The sequence below is a fragment of the Gallus gallus genome, chromosome 30 (assembly GCF_016699485.2).
Source record: "Gallus gallus isolate bGalGal1 chromosome 30, bGalGal1.mat.broiler.GRCg7b, whole genome shotgun sequence".
NCBI classification, from domain to species: domain Eukaryota; kingdom Metazoa; phylum Chordata; class Aves; order Galliformes; family Phasianidae; genus Gallus; species Gallus gallus.
In genome coordinates, this window is record NC_052561.1 from 201,654 (window position 1) to 221,472 (window position 19,819).

General features: G+C 62.1%; 3 protein-coding genes across 4 annotated transcripts; 1 reads left to right on the top strand and 2 right to left on the bottom strand.

Moving 5' to 3' along the window:
* Positions 1-37: 37 nt before the first annotated feature.
* SYDE1 (synapse defective Rho GTPase homolog 1) lies at positions 38-8,020 on the bottom strand. The gene is made up of 8 exons (XM_025145753.3): positions 7,418-8,020; positions 4,857-5,387; positions 3,547-4,287; positions 3,235-3,449; positions 3,018-3,144; positions 2,773-2,930; positions 2,115-2,361; positions 38-1,489 (listed from the first exon to the last, which is right to left on the bottom strand). The coding sequence occupies exons 1-8, from the start codon at positions 7,503-7,505 to the stop codon at positions 1,122-1,124; spliced, it is 2,475 nt and encodes an 824-aa protein (XP_025001521.1). The 5' UTR covers positions 7,506-8,020; the 3' UTR covers positions 38-1,121.
* On the top strand, positions 7,450-11,720 carry LOC124417451 (MAPK-interacting and spindle-stabilizing protein-like). The gene is made up of 2 exons (XM_046904765.1): positions 7,450-8,128; positions 11,638-11,720. Exons 1-2 carry the CDS (start codon positions 7,504-7,506, stop codon positions 11,718-11,720), a joined length of 708 nt encoding a protein of 235 aa, XP_046760721.1. The 5' UTR covers positions 7,450-7,503.
* On the bottom strand, positions 11,605-19,048 carry LOC107049166 (macrophage mannose receptor 1-like). 2 transcript variants are annotated; one of them, XM_025145778.3, is made up of 8 exons: positions 18,946-19,048; positions 18,342-18,437; positions 18,138-18,251; positions 17,033-17,092; positions 16,536-16,928; positions 13,898-14,043; positions 12,010-12,119; positions 11,605-11,901 (listed from the first exon to the last, which is right to left on the bottom strand). In XM_025145778.3, exons 1-8 carry the CDS (start codon positions 19,010-19,012, stop codon positions 11,754-11,756), a joined length of 1,134 nt encoding a protein of 377 aa, XP_025001546.3. In that variant the 5' UTR covers positions 19,013-19,048; the 3' UTR covers positions 11,605-11,753. The 2 variants fall into 2 exon arrangements, with proteins under 2 accessions (XP_025001546.3, XP_025001545.3); XM_025145777.3 differs by having other exon boundaries at positions 18,138-18,437.
* Positions 19,049-19,819: the final 771 nt, after the last annotated feature.

Sequence of the window (19,819 nt, forward strand, 5' to 3'; positions counted from 1 at the left end):
CCGTCAACGTGGCACCAACACACACACAGCCCCGGCGGCGAGTGCAGCTTTGTGTCCTTTATTGCTGGTGACGGTGACAAGGCGGTGGGCAGGGCAGGGGGATGGCAGCTCACCCCAGCATGGTGGGGGGGGTGTGGGGGGGGGGGGACATAGCTGTGTCCCCAAACGCCCCTCTGAGCGCTGCTGCACCCCCTGCCCGAGCATTTAACACTGCTGGCTCAGCCCGGCCGGGCCGGTGCGTTCACATTCAGCTGGTTCCTGTAAGGCTAATACTGAGCAAGGCTGTTTTGTTTTTGTTTTTTTTGGGGGTGGGGGGGGTTCATTTTAGCCTCCCCCACCTCCCCCACTCTAACACTGGCTCTGGGTTTATTATTTTTGGGAGGGGAGGGGGGAAAGGTTTATTACTGCTGGCTGCAGTCCATCCACACGCACGCACGCACACGAAGCTCGGGTAATAAATAAAGCTGAGCGCTCCCGTACCGGCAGCACCCCCCCACCCAGAATGGGGGGGGGGGGGGGGGGGGCAGAAAAATGGGGGTTGGGGGTCCCCGATGCCGCCCATGGGGATGGGAGGGAGTGCCATCGCCATCCTCAGAGTGGCAGCAACGGGGAGGGGATTTTGGGGAGCCCCCCCCCCCCCCCTCCGTGAGCGTAGGGGGGTGATGGGGAGGGGGACAGTGTGCCCCCCCCCCCCCCAGCCTGAGCGATGGAGGTCATGGACCCTTGTCAATACTGATTGTGGGGAGGGGGCACCCACGGAGGGGGCCACTGGGGAAGGGCGAAGGGGGGGCAAACAGGCACTTGAGGGCAGGATTTGGCCATAATAACACCCCGAGCAAAAAGTACCCCCCCTTCTGCTCCACCCCCCCCAAAAATGGGAGCGTGGCTGTGCAGGGAGGGGGTGCAGCCGGGTTGGGGGGGTACGGGGATGGGGGTCACCCCAGAGGGTCCGGGGTCCCACAAAGACGGCGTCACCTCCTCCGTCGGGGTCCCTTCTGCTCGGCGCTGTGCAAATCGAAGGCAACAAGAGGCAAGTGCTTGCTTTTTTGGTCGCTCTCCCAGCGGTACCGGTGCTGTCACCTGGACCGGAACCGGGACCGGAACCGGGACCGGTACCGGCATCACAGGCAGACGTTGATCTGCTTGGCGAGTTCCCTCTCGAGGTCGAGGATGAGCGCGTCGAAGTCCTTGAGGTTGAGCCGGGGGCCGAAGGGCGCTTCGGGGTCGTCACCGAGACCAAAGTCGGCCACGAAGAGGGTCCGGCGGTGGGCGGCCCGGCTGTCGTTGTCACCCGTTGTCACCTCCTCGTATCCACCACCCAACTGGTGGCCGCAGACGCTCCAGTCGCCGGCGTAGCGGTTGCTGGGGGGGCTTTCGGGCCCCCGGGGGCGGTGTCGGGCGACCACGGTTGTGTCCGGCAGGTCCAGGCGCGGCGGTGGCTGCCGAGGGTGGGTGGGTGGCACTTGGGGGGTCAGGGGGGAACGTGGGGCTGTGGAGAGAGAGTAGGGGTTGGGGGGTGTTGTGTAATAGAGTTGGGGGGGGGTGGGGGTCGTTGGGTGTTGGAGGGGTGTGTGGAAATGCGACTGTGGGGGGGAGAGGGGCGGAAAGGAGGAGAGGTTGAGGTGGTGGATGGAAATGGGGGACCCCGTGTTACAGGGGGAGGCCCCCCAGGTCTTTGTGTTGGAGAATGTGGACCCCAGAGCAATGCCAGGATTTGGGTGGGGGGGTACGGAGAAGTTGCTGGAAAGATGGGGGGAGCCCCAGGCGTTCTTGTGGAGATGGGGGGGCTGGATCGGATGGAAATGGGGGACCCCAGCATAGCTGCTGGACAATGGGGGGACACTGGTGGCCTTTTGGTGGGGGCGAGGTGGGAGCAGAAGGACACGAGCGGGCCGTGGGGCAGATGTGTGGGGCTGGGGGCTACAGAGGTACCCTTAAAAATGGAGGGGGGGGGGGGGAGCCAAAGGGCACCCACACACCGAGGGCTCCCAGATCCCTGCAGCCACTGCTGGGGGGCAGCGGGCTATGGGGCAGCACAGGAACGTCACAGAGCGCCACGGAGCCACGGTGACCCAGGATGGGGGTCACGGGTGCCCCCCTCCCTTCCTGCTCACCCGGCCAGGCCTGCAGCAGGTAATGCAGCACCTCGATGTGCCTCTTGAAGTCGACGGCGCTGGCGATGTCCTCGCTGCGGGCGTAGCTGCGGGGGACGGCGGCGGCGGTGCCACCGCGCCGGGGCTCCTGGCTCTGCGTGAGCAGCACCGGCCCGAAGCAGACGGCGATGTTCTGAGAGTTCATGCGGTTGAAGTCGTGGAACGAAGCCACCAAGCTCAGGTGGTCCAGGAGTCGCGTCAGCGTGGCCTGGTGGGGGGGGCAAGGTGGCATCAGTAGGGGTGGCAGTTCCTCCCCCTCTCAACACCAGCCCCGAGCTCGGGCAGCTCGGAACAGAACTTCCAAGGGGAAACGATGGGCTGCAGGCAGTCCTCGGTGTCACACGGGAGGTTTTGGGGGGGTAGAAACCCTCAGAAAGGCTCAGGGTGGCTTTCAGGGGAGAGGCAACACCGGGACAAGGGAGGTGACAATGGGACACGGGAGGTGACAACGGGACACGGGAGGTGACAACGGGACACGGGAGGTGACAATGGGACGCACCGCACCGTGCGGGGGGCACTGAGCCAGAAATGAAGGCGGAGGAGACCCCGGGGGCTGAGGGGCGGTGGGATCCCTCCCCTCAATCCCTCCCCACGGCTGAGCTGAGCTGACAGAGCCCACCTTCTCCACGTCGGGCAGACAGTCGAGCAGCGGGACGGCATCCCGCTCGGCCGGGGGGGTCCGGGGGGGCCGCTTGGCCATGGCCTCCAGCACGACGTGGTACAGCGTGGGGGTGATGAGCGGCGTGGGCAGCTCCCGCAAGTAGTCCTTCAGGATCCCTGCGGGGAGGAGAGCACGGGGGGTGGGGGCGGGGGCCATGGGGTGGTCCCCGCGGGTGCCGGGGGGGCTGCGGGGCGAGCACTGACCCGTGATGACGTTGATGTCGGGGTAGAGCTGCTCCGACAGCGTCACGGCCGCGCTGTCCCTCTCGAAGGCGTCGCGCAGCTCCTTCTTGACGGCGGCCGAACCGCAGAGGCGGTACAGCCCGACCACCTGGAACGGGGCAACACCGAGACGGAGCTGACACGGCGGAGGCCGGGAGAGACCACCCCCTCTGGGCGTCACCGAAGGACCCCCGCTCACCTTCAGCCCCCGTTTCTCGATCTCGGCCACGCACTTCTGGATGAGCAGGGGCACTTTGGAGGCCGTCTTCTCCCTCTCCACCAGCTGGCCCAGCTCCACGCCGAAGACGCGGGGCTCGCGCTCGCCGGGACCTTCCCACTGCTCCACCAAAGTGAGTTTGGTGAAGAGGACACCGCGGGGCTGCAGCTGCACCGCCAGCTGTTGGGCACGGCTGCCTGCGGGGAGCGGAGCAGAACGGCACGGCGTGAAGCCCCCGAACCCACGCCCTCAATCCGCGCCCCCCAACCCCGAAAGCGGAGCCCTCCTACGCACCCCGGAAGATGTGGGGCAGCAGCACGGAGCCGTGGCAGCAGAGGCGGTTGCGGCAGGAGGAGGGGTCCCAGGAGAAGACCATCACCTTGAGCAGCTGCGCGCCCTCCAGCTCCAGGTTGAAGGTGTGGTTGAGGCCGAGGAAAGCGGCCTTGCAGGGCAGCAGGGCCGTGCGAGCCCGGTTGGCCGCGTCCACCTGCAGCACACAGAAAACCTCCCGCGTTTCGGCGCGCGGCGGCTTCAGGTCCCGCACGCCGTAGAGGTGCACGCTGACCAACCCCGAGATGTGCTGCCCGCCCCGCGGCAGCTCCCCGCAGCTGTAGGGCCGGAAAGCGGCCACATCCAAGCCGCTCTCCCCGTCCTCCGGTTCGGCGAGCACCCCGGTTTTAGCCGGCAGCTCCGGCGAGTCCCCGTCGCTCAGGTAGCCTCCTTTGCTGGCTGCTTTGGAGCGAGGCAGCGATGCCACGCTGGTGTCGAGGTGGTAACGGCTGATGACGTTGCTGGATTCCTTGCGGGCGTCGGAAGGAGACGTGCTGCCCTCCTGTCCCCTCGGCCGAGGGCTGCGTAGGCTCAGCTTCCTCCGCAGCTCCGGGAGCTTCTTCATCTTCATGGAGAGGCGGCGCACAGTGCCCGGGGACTTCACCTTGCTGAGAGAGCGGCCCTTCTTGGTGGCACCGGGGCTGGAGGGGGGGGACGGGGATGGGAGCCCTGCCCCCGAGCTGACGCAGGGGATGGGCATCTTTGCTGTGGGGAGAGAAAGGGTGAGGGGGTGAGTGGGGATGGCTGCGGGGTGAAGGGAGGGGTTTCGGGGCGCTGGGAGGCTGTGATGGGGAATGGAGAGAGGGTTTGGGGAGCGTGGGGGACAGCTGTCCTGGGGACGCTGCTGGGGGGATCCTTCCTTAGGGGACGGGAGCCCTGAGTGACACTGGGGATCCTTCCTCGGGGGGCACCGTGGGGGACAAAGGAGCAAAGACTGTGGGATGTGTCTGGGAGAAGGGAGGTCGATGAGGACCCTTGGGGTCCAGGAGATGTCCCTGTCACACAGTGGGGACACCGTGAGGTCTGAAGGACGTTGTCCTCGGGCGTCACAGGGGGACAGGGAAGGAATGGGGACTACAGCATCTGCGCGGTGCCATCCTTGGGGACGAGGACAACAAGTTCCAGAAGGCACCGGGGATCATTGGATCTGAAGACCTCAAGGTCCGGGAGGCCTCATGGAGGACACAGACAGGACAGTGGTGCTGTGGACACTGTGGGGTGCACGGGGGACCCTCCCCGGGGTGGTGACAAGGGGACCAGGGCCCGCCACGCACCACAAGCCTGGCTCCTGCCAGCAGCCGGCTCCTCCATGCCGTGCGCTCCGGGGCTCTCTGCCATCCCTTTGCCATCCTCTCTGCACGGCTTCGGAGGATCCTCGTCCTCGGGGATAGGGTTGTACCAGATCTCCCCTTCGCTGCCTCCCGTTCCGACTTCCATCTCGGTGCCTCCACCCGCCTCATCCAGCCCCGCTGCCTTCCCCGAGGACAGCACCCAGTGCCGGCTGCTCCTTTCCAGGCTCTGCAGGTAAGCACCGTGCCCTGGGCTCCGACCGGGACCGCAGAGCTCTGCTGCATCTGCCTCCTCTGCCAGCTCCGAGGGCTCCTCGCCGGGTGGATCCGCAGCGGATGGCGGGGTGCTGCTGGTTGCATCCTGCTCCGTGGGTTCCAACCCCTCCAGGGGGGCTCTGGGAGGAGGATGACGGCCGGAGAAGCGAGTCCAGTTCTGCCTGCGGGATGCTGACGGTTCAGGGGGCGCCGGGGATGCCTCGGGGGCTGGCAGTGGGTCAGGGCCGGGCTGGGGGTGCTCTGTAAGGGGAGGGAAGGACAGGATCAGCCCCCGCAGCCCGTCTCATCCCCTCGAGTGTCCTTCCACCCACCCACCATCCTTGCCCCAAACCGCTGCCAAGAGGGATTTCCGGTTGTTTACAGCTGCGCTGCTGCGCTCCCACCGTCCTCAGGGGGGAGGGGGGAGCAGTGGGGGGGGGGGGGAGGGGCACAGCTGGGCTCTGCTGCACCCCAACAGACCCGGGGCTGCACCACAGTGGAGATCACTCCTCCTGTGCTCCCCCAAGCTGTGTACTCCCCTCTCACAGACACAGTGGGGTGTCCTGAATCATGCACCCCGATTCCCTGCAGCCCCCGGGTGCGGTCTCTGTGCTCCCCCCCTTCCTCCCCCCCCCCCCCCACGTTCTGTCTCCATATCCGTGGGAGACACTAGGGTGGGCAGGGGGGCTCCAGGGGGGCAGGAGGGACCCCAGGGTGAAACTGGGGTCTCTTCCTTGAGGGACAAGAGTGATCTGGGGTGACATTGGCATCCCTTCCTTACGGGATAGGTGGGATCTGGGGTGGTGGTGGTACCTTAAGGGACAGGAGGGTCCCCAGGGTGATATTGGGGTCCCTTCCTTAGGATGCAGGAGGGACCTGGGGTGATGGGGGTCCCTTCCTGAGGGCAAAAGGGACCCTAGGTCTGCGGGGATTACTCAAGTGGGGCAGGAGGGACCCCCGGGGTGGCACTGGGGTCCCTTCCTTAGGGGACAGGGGGAAGCTGGGTTGATGAGGGTCCATTAGGGGACAGGAGGAACACTCCTTGAGGGACACTGAGGGGATTTGGGGTAACAGGGGGCCCTTAAAAGTACAGGGGGGGCGACTTGAGGTAAAACTGGGGACCATTCCCTAGGAGACAGGGGGCTCCTGGGCTTACATTGGGGCCCCTTCCTTACGTGGCAGGAAGAATCTGGGGGTGCTGGTGGTACCTTAGGTGGCAGGAGGGACTCCAGAGCGACACTGGGAACCTTCTTGGGGAAAAGGAGGTGGGACGTGGGGTGGTAGTGGGGTATCCTCCCTGGGAGACAGTCAGTAGGGATCTGGGGTGATGGGGATCCCTTGGGGGAACCCCAGAGTGGCAGCGAGAACGCTTCCTTATGGCACAGGGGGGGGGTTGGTGTGATGGAGGTCCCTTTCTAAGGGGGAAAGGGGTCCCCTGGGTTGGCAGGAAGGGCAGAGGGGACCCCAGGAGGACACTGGAGTGCTTTATAGAGGGACAGGAGGGGTGTGGGGGTGACACTGGGGTCCTTTATAGAGGGACAGGAGGGGTGTGGGGGTGACACTGGGGTCCTTTATAGAGGGACAGGAGGGGTGTGGGGGTGACACTGGGGTCCTTTATAGAGGGACAGGAGGGGTGCGGGGGTGACACTGGGGGCCCTTACAGAGGGACAGGAGGGACCTGGGCTGATGGGGTTCCCTGTGGGGAGAGGAGGGACCTGGGGGTGACACTGGGGTCCTTTATAGAGGGACAGGAGGGACCTGGGGGTGATGGGGTTCCCTGTGGGGGCAGGAGGGACCTGGGGGTGACACTGGGGTCCCTTACAGAGGGACAGGAGGGACCTGGGGGTGACATTGGGGTCCCATACAGAGGGACAGGAGGGGTGTGGGGGTGACACTGGGGTCCCTTACAGAGGGACAGGAGGGACCTGGGGGTGACACTGGGGTCCCTTACAGAGGGACAGGAGGGACCTGGGGGTGACACTGGGGTCCCTTACAGAGGGACAGGAGGGACCTGGGGGTGATGAGGTTCCCTGTGGGGGCAGGAGGGACCTGGGGGTGACATTGGGGTCCCTTACAGAGGGACAGGAGGGACCTGGGGGTGACACTGGGGTCCCTTACAGAGGGACAGGAGGGACCTGGGGGTGATGAGGTTCCCTGTGGGGGCAGGAGGGACCTGGGGGTGACACTGGGGTCCCTTACAGAGGGACAGGAGGGACCTGGGCTGATGGGGTTCCCTGTGGGGAGAGGAGGGCCCCCCCAGGATGACCTCTCCCAGTCCCACAGCCCCTTACCTCTCTCTTTGCCATCCGATTTCTTCCTACGCGGACGGTCCCGGCCCCGTAACCGAGAAAAGGTCCTCCGCAGCAGCGGCTCCGCCATGGCCCGGGGCCCTCAGCCGGGCCTGGTCCGGTTCGGTCCTGTCTCCTCAGCCGGGCCTGGTCCGGTTTGGTCCCCTCAGTCCGGTTCTTTGGATCCTCTCCCCTCAGCCGGGCCCGGTTCGGTGCCCTCAGCCCAGTTCTGTCCCTTCGGCCCGGTTCTCTCTCCCCCCTTGGCCGGGCCCAGTCCCCTCAATCCGGTTCTGTCTCCTTGGCCCAGTTCTGTCCTCTCGGCCCGGTTCTGTCACCTCGGCTTGGCCCCCTCGGCCCAGTTCTGTCTCCTCAGCCCCGTTCTGTCTCCACAATCCGCTCCCTTCAGCCCAGCCCGGCTCCGTCCGTTCGGCCCGTTTCTCTCTCTCTCTCTCTCTCCCTTCAGGCCGGTCCCGGTTCCTTCAGCCCGGTTCTGTCCCTTTGGCCCGGTCCTCTTGGCCCGGTTCCTTCAGCTCAGCACGTCGGGCCGTGCAGCCGCAGGGCCGCCATCCCGCGCCGCGCATTCCTGGGATACCGCCGGGAGCCGCCGGCAGCTGCAGGCCGGAACCCCCCAACCCGACACCGCCAGCCGGGACCCCCGGGAACAACAAACCCCCCCCCCAAAAAAGGGGAACTGCCGGCACCCCCAAACCACGGGTGTGGGCCCAGAGAGATGGGGAGCGGAGTGGGGGGAGGTGGGGGGGAGGGGGAGGGAAGGGGGGGGGGGGCTGGGGGTGTTTGTTGAGGGTTTAAGAGGGGGGGTGTGGGGGGTGTGAGGGGTGTTTGGGGGATTTGGGGGTGTTTGGGGGATATGGGGGGGGTTATTAGGGTCTGGGGGGGGTCTTGGGGGTCTGAGGGGTGTTTGGGGGAATTTGGGGGTCTTTGAGGGTCAGGGGGTGTTTGGGGGAAATCTGGGGGGTTATTGGGGTATGAGGGAATCTTTGAGGAGTTCTGAGGGGGCTTTGGGGGTCTGAGGGGTGTTTGGGGGAATTTGGGGGGCTTTGGGGGCCTGGGGGTGTTTGTTGAGGGTTTAAGAGGGGGGGTGTGGGGGGTGTGAGGGGTGTTTGGGGGATTTGGGGGGGGTTATTGGGGTCTGGGGGTATTTTGGGGGAGTTCTGAGGGCGGTTCTTGGGGCTCAGAGGGGTGTTTGGGGGAATTTAGGGGGCTTTGGGGGTCTGGGGGTGTTTGTTGAGGGTTTAGAGGGGGGGTGTGGGGGGTGTGAGGGGTGTTTGGGGGATTTGGGGGGGGTTATTGGGGTCTGGGGGTATTTTGGGGGAGTTCTGAGTGGGGTTCTTGGGGGTCTGAGGGGTGTTTGGGGGGAATTTGGGGGGCTTTGGGGGGTCTGGGATATTTGTTGAGGGTTTAGAGGGGGGATGTGGGGGGTGTGAGGGGTGTTTGGGGGATTTGGGGGTGTTTGGGGGATATAGTGGGGGTTATTGGGGTCTGGGGGTATTTTGGGGGAGTTCTGAGGAGGGTTCTTGGGGCTCACAGGGGTGTTTGGGGGGAATTTGGGGGGCTTTGGGGGTCTGGGGGTGTTTGTTGAGGGTTTAGAGGGGGGATGTGGGGGGTGTGAGGGGTGTTTGGGGGATTTGGGGGTGTTTGGGGGATATAGGGGGGGTTATTGGGGTCTGGGGGTATTTTGGGGGAGTTCTCAGGGGGGTTCTTGGGGCTCAGAGGGGTGTTTGGGGGAATTTAGGGGGCTTTGGGGGTCTGGGGGTGTTTGTTGAGGGTTTAGAGGGGGGATGTGGGGGGTGTAAGGGGTGTTTGGGGGATTTGGGGGGGGTTATTGGGGTCTGGGGGTATTTGGGGGGAGTTCTCAGGGGGGTTCTTGGGGGTCTGAGGGGTGTTTGGGGGGAATTTGGGGGGCTTTGGGGGTCTGGGGGTGTTTGTTGAGGGTTTAGAGGGGGGATGTGGGGGGTGTGAGGGGTGTTTGGGGGATTTGGGGGTGTTTGGGGGATATAGGGGGGGTTATTGGGGTCTGGGGGTATTTTGGGGGAGTTCTCAGGGGGGTTCTTGGGGCTCAGAGGGGTGTTTGGGGGAATTTAGGGGGCTTTTGGGGTCTGGGGGTGTTTGTTGAGGGTTTAGAGGGGGGGTGTGGGGGGTGTGAGGGGTGTTTGGGGAATTTGGGGGTGTTTGGGGGGTATAGGGGGGGTTATTAGGGTCTGGGGGGGTCTTGGGGGTCTGAGGGGGTGTTTGGGGGAAATCTGGGGGGTTATTGGGGTATGAGGGTATCTTTGAGGAGTTCTGAGGGGGCTTTGGGGGTCTGAGGGGTGTTTGGGGGAATTTGGGGGGCTTTGGGGGTCTGGGGGTGTTTGTTGAGGGTTTAGAGGGGGGATGTGGGGGGTGTGAGGGGTGTTTGGGGGATTTGGGGGTGTTTGGGGGATATAGGGGGGGTTATTGGGGTCTGGGGGTATTTTGGGGGAGTTCTGAGTGGGGTTCTTGGGGGTCTGAGGGGAGTTTGGGGGAATTTAGGGGGCTTTTGGGGTCTGGGGGTGTTTGTTGAGGGTTTAGAGGGGGGGTGTGGGGGGTGTGAGGGGTGTTTGGGGGATTTGAGGGTGTTTGGGGGAAAACTGGGGGGTTATTGGGGTATGAGGGTATCTTTGAGGAGTTCTGAGGGGGTTCTTGGGGCTCAGAGGGGTGTTTGGGGGGAATCTGGGGGGCTTTGAGGGTCAGGGGGTGTTTGGGGGAAATCTGGGGGGTTATTGGGGTATGAGGGTATCTTTGAGGAGTTCTGAGGGGGCTTTGGGGGTCAGAGGGGTGTTTGGGGGAATTTAGGGGGCTTTTGGGGTCTGGGGGTGTTTGTTGAGGGTTTAGAGGGGGGGTGTGGGGGGTGTGAGGGGTGTTTGGGGGATTTGGGGGTGTTTGGGGGATATAGGGGGGGTTATTGGGGTCTGGGGGTATTTTGGGGGAGTTCTGAGTGGGGTTCTTGGGGGTCTGAGGGGAGTTTGGGGGAATTTGGGGGGCTTTGGGGGTCTGGGGGTGTTTGTTGAGGGTTTAGAGGGGGGGTGTGGGGGGTGTGAGGGGTGTTTGGGGGATTTGGGGGTGTTTGGGGGATATAGGGGGGATTATTGGGGTCTGGGGGTATTTTGGGAGAGTTCTGAGGGGTGTTTGGGGGGACTTTGTGGGGCATTGGGGGTCTGGGGGTGTTTGGGGGAAATTTGGGGGGTTATTGGGGTCTGGGAGTATCTTTGAGGAGTTCTGAGGGGGTTCTTGGGGGTCTGAGGGGTGCTTTGGGGAATTTGGGGGGCTTTGGGGGTGTTTTTTGAGGGTTTAGAGGGGGGGATTTGAGGTATCTAAAGGGTTTTGGGGGAGTTTGGGGGCTTTGGGGTTGTCGGGGTGTTTTCTGAGGGTTTAGAGCGGGTATTTGGGGTATCTGAGGGGTGTTTGGGGGCATTTGGGGGTCTGGGAGAGTTTGGGGGAAATTTGAGGAGTTATTGGGGGTCTGAGGGTATTTTGGGGGAGTTCTGATGGAGTAGAGGGGATATTTGGGGGACCCGAGGGGTGTTGGGGGGATTTTGCAGTGGATGTGGGGGTCCGGGGGTGTTTTTTTGAGGGTCTGGAGGGGGTATTTGGGGGATCTGAGGGCCGTTTGGGAGAATCTGAGTGGATTGTTGAGGGTATGGGGTGCTTTTGGAGAGTTCTGAGGGGATATTTGGGGTATCTGAGGGGTATTTTGGGGTATCTGAGGGGTATTTTGGGGTATCTGGGGGTGATATGGGGGGTCCGAAGGTGTTTTCCATGGACTGAGGGGCATTTCTGGGGGCTCCAGGGGGTATGTGAGGGGGCTGAGGGGTATTTGGGTGATCTGGGGAGTCATTTGGAGGTCTGGGGGCATTTTGGAGGGCCCTGGGGAGGATTTGAGGGTCAGAAGAGTATTTTGGGATGCCCCGAGGGTTATTTTGAGGGGGTCTGAGAGGTATTTTGGGGAGACTTCGGGGATATGTCAGCCTGGGAGATTATTTGGGGTTCTGGAGGGTATTTGTGGGGTGTTTGGGTATTTGTGGGGCCTAAGATTCCCCCAACCCCACCTGCAGAAGGCTCCAATGTAGCGTCACCTGTCACATCTTCCTTCTGGGGGGCAATGCCCCCCACCGCCCGTCTCCCCACCCCAAATGGACGCCGCCGCAGCGGGATCTCACTCTGCACACGCATTTATTGCCCCGCAGGGGACCCCGACATCCATCCAAACCCCGAAACGGACGTACAGGAGGCGGGCACAAGCGGAGGTGGGTTGGGGACAGGGGTCTGAGGGGTCCCCCCCTCCAAGCGTCCCCCACACGTTTCAGGGGTTCCCCTCGCACGCCCAGGGCTGCCCCTCGCACACCCAGGGCAGCTCACTGCTGCAGGGGTAATCGTACCACATCCCATCCGTGCGCACCGCCGCGCAGTTCTCCCTCCGCCCGCCGTTGGGTTCGCTCCAGTGCCACGAGCTGCGACAGAGCCGTGGGGGTTGGGGGCGGTGGTGGTGGGGGGGGGGACACAGCCCTCTGTGCCCCCCTCCCCCCAATAACCCTTTCCAACTCATCCCCAGGCTGTACCCGTGTCCCCGGATCACGATGGAGCCGTTTGCTCGTTTCCAGGTGCCCTCCAGCTCTTCGTCCCTGATGCCGAGCCAGGAGGAGAGGCTCAGCGTGCTCTGGATGTGAGCCTGGGGACAGCGGTGGTGTCACTGTGACACAGAGCCCCCCCACCCCCCCACGCCCCCCCACCAGGACCCCTCAGGGACAGCAGGGCACAGCAGGTCCCGCTGCCAGGTTGGTCCCTATGCCGTACCCCCCCCAAACACTGCTCTGCTCACCACCAGCACAACCTCTGCCCGGAGGTGAGGTGACCTGGGGGGGAAATGTGGGGTCTTTTCTTGGCTAGGGGGCGGTTCGGAGGATATAGAGGGGCAGGGATGGCAGGATTTGGGGTTACAGCAGGAAAAAGGGTTGGGGGCAGTAGGATTGGTGGTCAGGGGTGGCAGGATTGGGGCGGGGGACAGAAAGATTAGGGATTACAGCAGGATTAGGGGATGGGGATGGCAGGATTTGGGGTTATGGTACAATTAGGGTTTGGGGATGGCAGGATTAGGGGTTGGGAATATCAGGATTAGGGATTATAGTACAATTAGGGTTTGGGGATGGCAGGATTAGGGGTTATGGTACAATTAGGGTTTGGGGATGGCAGGATTAGGGGTTGGGAATGGCAGGATTAGGGATTATGGTACAATTAGGGTTTGGGGATGGCAGGATTAGGGGTTGGGAATATCAGGATTAGGGATTGTGGTACAATTAGGGTTTAGGGATGGCAGCATTAGGGGTTGGGAATATCAGGATTAGGGATTATGGTACAATTAGGGTTTGGGGATGGCAGGATTAGGGGTTATGGTACAATTAGGGTTTGGGGATGGCAGGATTAGGGGTTGGGAATATCAGGATTAGGGATTGTGGTACAATTAGGGTTTAGGGATGGCAGGATTAGGGGTTGGGAATATCAGGATTAGGGACTGTGGTACAATTAGGGTTTGGGGATGGCAGGATTAGGGGTTATGGTACAATTAGGGTTTGGGGATGGCAGGATTAGGGGTTGGGAATGGCAGGATTAGGGATTATGGTACAATTAGGGTTTGGGGATGGCAGGATTAGGGGTTGGGAATATCAGGATTAGGGCTTATGGTACAATTAGGGTTTAGGGATGGGAGGATTAGGGGTTGGGAATGGCAGGATTGGGGTTTTGGCACAATTAGGGTTTGGGGATGGCAGGATTAGGGGTTGGGAATATCAGGATTAGGGATTAGAGTACAATTAGGGTTTGGGGATGGCAGGATTAGGGGTTGGGAATGGCAGGATTGGGGATTATGGTACAATTAGGGTTTGGGGATGGCATGGATGAGGATGACATCCTAATAGGATGAGGATGGGATTCTGGTCATGGATTAGGGTTGGGTGTAGGATGGGGATGGGATTATAGTTATGGATTAGGGTTGAGTGTAGGATGAGGATGGGATTCTGGTCATGGATTAGGGTTGGGTGTAGGATGGGGACGGGATTATGGTCATGGATTAGGGTTGGGTGTAGGATGAGGATGGGATTCTGGTCATGGATTAGGGTTGGGTGTAGGATGGGGACGGGATTATAGTTATGGATTAGGGTTGGGTGTAGGATGGGGACGGGATTCTGGTCATGAATTAGGGTTGAGTGTAGGATGGGGACGGGATTATAGTTATGGATTAGGGTTAAGTGTAGGATGAGGATGGGATTCTGGTCATGGATTAGGGTTGGGTGTAGGATGAGGATGGGATTCTGGTCATGGATTAGGGTTGGGTGTAGGATGGGGATGGGATTATGGTCATGGATTAGGGTTGGGTATAGGATGAGGATGGGATTCTGGTCATGGGTTATGGACAGGGTTGTGTGTAGGATTAGGGGCAGCGTTTGGGGTCACCTTCTCCTCGGGGCCGTCCACCTCCAGCAGCTGTGCCCCATGGGCTGAGCAGAAGCCCCGCGCGTTGTCCCACGTCTTGGCTGTTTTGGAGTAGAAATAACACGACCCCCCGAAATAGGTCCAACCCTGGGGGCAAATGGGGCAACCTGGGGAGGGGACACAACGGGGTTACCCCCAAATAGAGTTGTGAGATCCCATCGCATGGGGACGGCCCATCTGATTTGGGATTCGGGCTAGATTAGGGTGAGCTTTAGTCCTGTAAGTATTTAGGGTTCTACTGAACTACGGCCCCGTGGGGTTTTGGGTTCGGCTTGAGTCCTGTGTATTTGGGGCTACAACGGGATTAGAGTTGGAGTTTGGGGTTGAATTAGGGTTAGCTGAAGCCCTGTGTCTTTAGGGTTGTGGTTGGATTAAGGTCAGTGCCCTGTTGGGGTTTATTTAGGGTTAGGGCTGCACTGGTCTTAGAGCTAAATTAGGATGACCATCAGTCATATATATTTAGGATTAGGGCTGGGTTAGGATTATTGGGGTTTGGGCCGGATTGGGGTTGGTTTAAGTGCTATATATGTAGGGGACATTTGGGGTTGGGCCTGGGTTTAGGTTAGATCAGGGTTTAGACTAGATTAGGATTAGGTTCAATCCTATATTTTTAGGATTACAGCCGCATGAGGTGTTCAGACCCTATTGCAGCCTGGGTGGAGCTTAAACTGTCTATTTAAGGTTAAGGCTGAGTTTAGGGTCAGGTTAAATCACTTAGGGTTAGGTCTGGTTTAGGGTCAGGGTTAGAAGTCTGTTGCAATTTGAGTTTAGTTTAAGCCACATCCCTTCAAGGTTTTGGGGATGAGTTTGGAGCAAATTGGGGTCAGGCTGAGTTTGGAGCAGTTTGGGGTCGGGCTGAGTTTGGGATTGGGCTGAGTTTGGGGCATTTTGGGGTTGGGCTGCGTTTGGAGCAGTTTGGGGTCGGGCTGAGTTTGGAGTTGGGCTGAGTTTGGAGCGGTTTGGGGTTGGGCTGAGTTTGGGGTCAGGCTAAGTATGGGACAGATTGGGGTTGGGCAGAATTTGGGGCAGTTTGGGGTCGGGCTGAGTTTGGGGTTGGGCTGAGTTTGGGATTGGACTGAGTTTGGGGTCAGGCTGAATTTGGAGCAGTTTGGGGCCAGGCTGAGTTTGGGGTCGGGCTGAGTTTGGGGTTGGGCTGAGTTTGGGGTCAGGCTGAGTTTGGAGCAGTTTGGGGCCAGGCTGAGTTTGGGGTCGGGCTGAGTTTGGGGTTGGGCTGAGTTTGGGGTCAGGCTGAATTTGGAGCAGTTTGGGGTTGGTCTGAGTTTGGAGCAGTTTGGGGTTGGGCTGAGTTTGGGGTTGGGCTGAGTTTGGGGTTGGGCTGAGTTTGGGGTTGGGCTGAATTTGGGGCCAAGCTGAGTTTGGGGTCAGACTGAGTTTGGGACAGATTGGGGTTGGGCAGAATTTGGGGCAGTTTGGGGTTGGGCTGAGTTTGGGATTGGGCTGAGTTTGGGGTCAGGCTGAGTTTGGAGCAGTTCGGGGTTGGGCTGAGTTTGGGTGAGTTTGGGGTCGGACTGAGTTTGGGGCAGTTTGGAGTCGGGCTGAGTTTGGGGTTGGGCAGAATTTGGGGCAGTTTGGGGTTGGACTGAGTTTGGGGTCAGGCTGAGTTTGCAGCAGTTTGGGGTCGGGCTGAGTTTGGAGCAGTTTGAGGTTGGGCTGAGTTTGGGGTAGGGCTGAGTTTGGGGTCAGGCTGAGTTTGGAGCAGTTTGGGGTTGGGCTGAGTTTGGGGTTGGGCTGAGTTTGGGTCCAGGCTGAGTTTGGGGCCGGGCTGAGTTTGGGACAGACTGGGGTTGGGCAGAATTTGGAGCAGTTTGGGGTCGGGCTGAGTTTGGGGTTGGGCTGAGTTTGGGATTGGTCTGAGTTTGGGGTCAGGCTGAGTTTGGAGCAGTTTGGGGCCAGGCTGAGTTTGGGGTCGGGCTGAGTTTGGGGTTGGGCTGAGTTTGGGGTCAGGTTGAGTTTGGAGCAGTTTGGGGCCAGGCTGAGTTTGGGGTCGGGCTGAGTTTGGAGCAGTTTGGGGTTGGGCTGAGTTTGGGGTCGGGCTGAATTTGGGGCCAGGCTGAGTTTGGGGTCAGGCTGAATTTGGAGCAGTTTGGGGTTGGTCTGAGTTTGGAGCAGTTTGGGGTCGGGCTGAGTTTGGGGTTGGGCTGAGTTTGGAGCAGTTTGGGGTTGGGCTGAGTTTGGGGTCAGGCTAAGTATGGGACAGATTGGGGTTGGGCAGAATTTGGGGCAGTTTGGGGTTGGGCTGAGTTTGGGGTTGGGCTGAGTTTGGGATTGGGCTGAGTTTGGGGTCAGGCTGAGTTTGGAGCAGTTTGGGGTCGGGCTGAGTTTGGGGTTTGGGTGAGTTTGGAGTTGGGCTGAGTTTGGGATCGGGCTGAATTTGAGGTCAGGCTGAGTTTGGGTGAGTTTGGGGTCGGGCTGAGTTTGGAGCCGTTTGGGGTCGGGCTGAGTTTGGAGTTGGGCTGAGTTTGGGGTTTGGGTGAGTTTGGGGTCAGGCTGAGTTTGGGGTCGGGTTTGGGGTCGGGCTGGGTTTGGGGTCGGGTTTGGGGTCAGGCAACCCCTTAAACATCCGCAGGCCGGGACTGACAGGAGCGCGTGCAGAGGTCATCGTTGCTCCCGTGCACGACCCAACGGCTCCACTCGCGGTCCCCCACGTAGAGCATCACCGTTCGCAGCGCGTTGTTGCCGTAATTGAAGTACAGCCGCATCCCGGCCAGCGCCAGCAGCCCTCCGTCCCCGCACTCCCACCGCTGCAGCCCTCCGTCCTCCCGGCACGGCCTCAACTCCACGACGGACAGATTCCTCCCCGCCGCCGCCGTGACGCACCGCCGCCGCTCCGCGTTCCACAGCCGCTTCCCCGGCAGCCACTGGAAGCGTTGCGCGGCCGCTTCGGGACGGCACGGGGCCGCCGTCAGCTGCTGCCCCCGCGCCTCCACGCACATATTGTGAGCTCTGTTGTACAGCAGGAAGGAGCGGGACGCTGCGGGGGAGGCGACGGTGAGCCGAGGTTGGGGTTCGGGGGTACGCAGACGCGTGGGGAGGGTGCGGGAATCGGGGAGGGGGTCGGGGGGGCGCGGCGCGCACTCATGTTGGAGTTGGGCTGCGGCTTCTCTGCCTCCTCCAGGGCTGCGGTCAGCGCTGAGACTGGGGGAGAAAAGGGGCGCCCTGGGAGTGTGGGGCACCGGGGGGTGTGGGGGACACCCCCTGGACCCCCATCACCCCGACTCTGCCCCCGGCAGCCCCAGCGCCATCTCCTAAAGTGGGGGAGACCTCATGGAGCCCCCCGGCGCCTGAACTCTGCCCCCAGCAGCGTCTCCTAAAGTGGGGGAGCCCCTGCGGAGACCCCACCCCAAAACCTCAACTCAGCCCTGACCTCATTTCCTAAGGGTGGGGAGCCCCCATGGAGCCCCTCAGCACCCCAACTCTGCCCCAGCATCACCCCCCAGGGTTGGAGAGCCCACCCCCACTTTCACTCTGCCCCAACAGCCTCTGTATCATCCCCCAAAGTAGGGGAGCCCCCATGGAGACCCCCAGAACCCCAACTCTGCCCCCAGCAGCCCCAGGATTGTGTCAACATCCCCCAGAGTGAGGGAGCCCCTATGAAGACCCCCCAGAACCCCAACTCTGCCCCAGCACTGTCCCCCAAAGTAGGGGTGCCTCCATGGAGCCCCTCAGCACCCCAACTCTGCCCCAGCATCACCCCCCAGGGTTGGAGAGCCCCCCCCCCCTTTCACTCTGCCCCAACAGCCTCTGTATCATCCCCTAAAGTAGGGGAGCCCCCATGGAGACCCCCAGAACCCCAACTCTGCCCCAGCATTGTCCCCCAAAGTCGGGGATCCCCCATGGAGCCCCTCAGCACCCCAACTCTGCCCCAGCACTGTCCCCCAAAGTAGGGGAGCCTCCATGGGGACCTCAGCACCCCAACTCTGCCCCAGCATCACCCCCCAGGGTTGGAAAGCCCCCCCACTTTCGCTCTGCCCCAACAGCCTCTGTATCATCCCCTAAAGTAGGGGAGCCCCCATGGAGACCCCCCGAACCCCAACTCTTCCCCCAGCAGCCCCGGGATTGTGTCAACATCCCCCAGAATGAGGGAGCCCCTATGGAGACCCCCCAGAACCCCAACTCTGCCCCAGAGTCATTCCCCAAGGTTGGGGACCCCCCTGTTGAGCCCCGCAGACCCCATACTCACTCTGCCTTGTCCCAAGGGAGAGGAGGAACACGTTGAGCAGCACTGAGACCCCCAGGGCCACGGCGCCCACCAGCAGCAGCCTGTCCTGGGGGCAGCTCTGCCGTGCCGGGGACACTGAGGGAGGTGACAGTGGGTCCTGATGGGGGCCGCAGGACCCCAATTTGGGCTGCATTGCCACGTCCCTATGGGACACCCACGCCGTACCTGGGGGGTCAGGTGAGTGCTTCCGGCTTGGTGCGGTGATGGGGGGGTCCAAAGGCTCGTAGAGGTTCTCCTCCATGGGGTACAGCTCACTGCAGGCTGCGGAGGGGACAGCGGTCATGGGGGATCCCCTCCCCCACCTCAAAACGGAGGGGGCGCACCGTAACGAGGGGTTCCCCCCCCCCGTGTCGCCGTGCTGGGACCCCCCCTTTGGCAGTGGAGAATCTGCCCCAGGGGTCTTCCGTGGGCACTGGGGGTGGAAATGGGGGTCCCCTTTGGGGCTACCACCAAGCCTGGGGGCCCCTCATCCAGCACCTTAATGAGGGGTGTCCCCCCCCCGCTGTCACCATGCTGAGGACCCCCCCCTCCCCCCTTAGGCACCGGAATTGGGGGATCCGCCCCCAGGGGTGGGCATTGGGGATGGCAATGAGGGAAGGGGGCCCTTTGGTGCCACCATCCTTGGGGACATCTTCTGGGGATGAGGAACCCTCCTTGGCGCCACAGCCCATCCTGGGGACACCCCCCCCCCCCCCCACCCCAATTCAGATCACCTCTGGGTGTCACCACTCACCCTCAGTAACCCCCCCCCCACCCCCGTGCCCCCTACCTTTGTCCCCACAGGCTCCTGTCCCCCATTCCTGCCCAGGCTGCCCGGACTCGATGTTGCCATACATCGTCCTCTTTGTCACCACTGAGCTGTCCCCATGTCTGTCCTCTTTGATAAGAGCTGAGAAAAGGGGGGGGGGGGGGGATGGGGGACCGGATGTGCCCCCCCACCCAGGGGTGGGCCTCAAAGGGGCCCCCCCGGCACCCACAGCTCCATCCCCCCACCCCAGGGCTGGGCTGAGAGGTGACGCTGACGGTGACGGTCCACAATGCGGGGACAGGAAGGACTGGGGGACACCCATAATGGCATCTGGGGTGTCCCCATGGCAGTGGCTCTGATGTCCCCACAGCTGTCCCCACATCCGCTGTGTCCCCACTGTCCGAAGTGTCCCCATCCCCAGGGAGCGTCCGCTGCCATCCCCGGGGTGTCCCCGTGCCCACGATGTCCCCAAGCCTGCGGTGTCCCCGTGCCAACATCCATGATGATGTCCCCATGTCCAGCACGTCCCCCGCTGTGCGCCCACACCCAGCCCAGCACCCACTGTGTCCCCAAGGGTGACAGAGGGGGCCCGGGGGGGGGGGAAGGGGGAGAGGGGACAGGGGACGGGACACCCCCCTGGGCTCTGCAGGAAGAGCTGGGTGCTATCAGCATCCGTCAGCCTCAGCCACAGCACCCGGATAATGGGGCACCACCGCGGGGTGTGGGGTGATGGGCGCTCTGTGGGGTGATGGGTGATGGGCGCTCTGTGGGGTGATGGGCGCTCTGTGGGGTGATGGGTGATGGGCGCTCTGTGGGGTGATGATGGGTGCTCTGTGGGGTGATGGGCGCTCTGTGGGGTGATGGGTGATGGGCGATGGGCGCTCTGTGGGGTGAT

Excerpts from the sequence above, each read along its gene's own strand:
- LOC124417451 (XM_046904765.1), top strand. The coding sequence starts at position 7,504 with ATGGCCCGGGGCCCTCAGCCGGGCCTGGTCCGGTTCGGTCCTGTCTCC. Across the intron at positions 8,129-11,637 it reads CCGGCACCCCCAAACCACGG|GGGACCCCGACATCCATCCA; the intron begins GTGTGGGCCCAG and ends ATTGCCCCGCAG.
- SYDE1 (XM_025145753.3), bottom strand. The coding sequence starts at position 7,505 with ATGGCGGAGCCGCTGCTGCGGAGGACCTTTTCTCGGTTACGGGGCCGG. Across the intron at positions 5,388-7,417 it reads ATCGGATGGCAAAGAGAGAG|AGCACCCCCAGCCCGGCCCT; the intron begins GTAAGGGGCTGT and ends CTCCCCTTACAG. Across the intron at positions 4,288-4,856 it reads TGGCAGGAGCCAGGCTTGTG|CAAAGATGCCCATCCCCTGC; the intron begins GTGCGTGGCGGG and ends CTCTCCCCACAG.
- LOC107049166 (XM_025145777.3), bottom strand. The coding sequence starts at position 19,012 with ATGTATGGCAACATCGAGTCCGGGCAGCCTGGGCAGGAATGGGGGACA. Across the intron at positions 17,093-18,137 it reads CTCCCTTGGGACAAGGCAGA|TCTCAGCGCTGACCGCAGCC; the intron begins GTGAGTATGGGG and ends TTTCTCCCCCAG. Across the intron at positions 16,929-17,032 it reads GCAGCCCAACTCCAACATGA|CGTCCCGCTCCTTCCTGCTG; the intron begins GTGCGCGCCGCG and ends CCTCCCCCGCAG.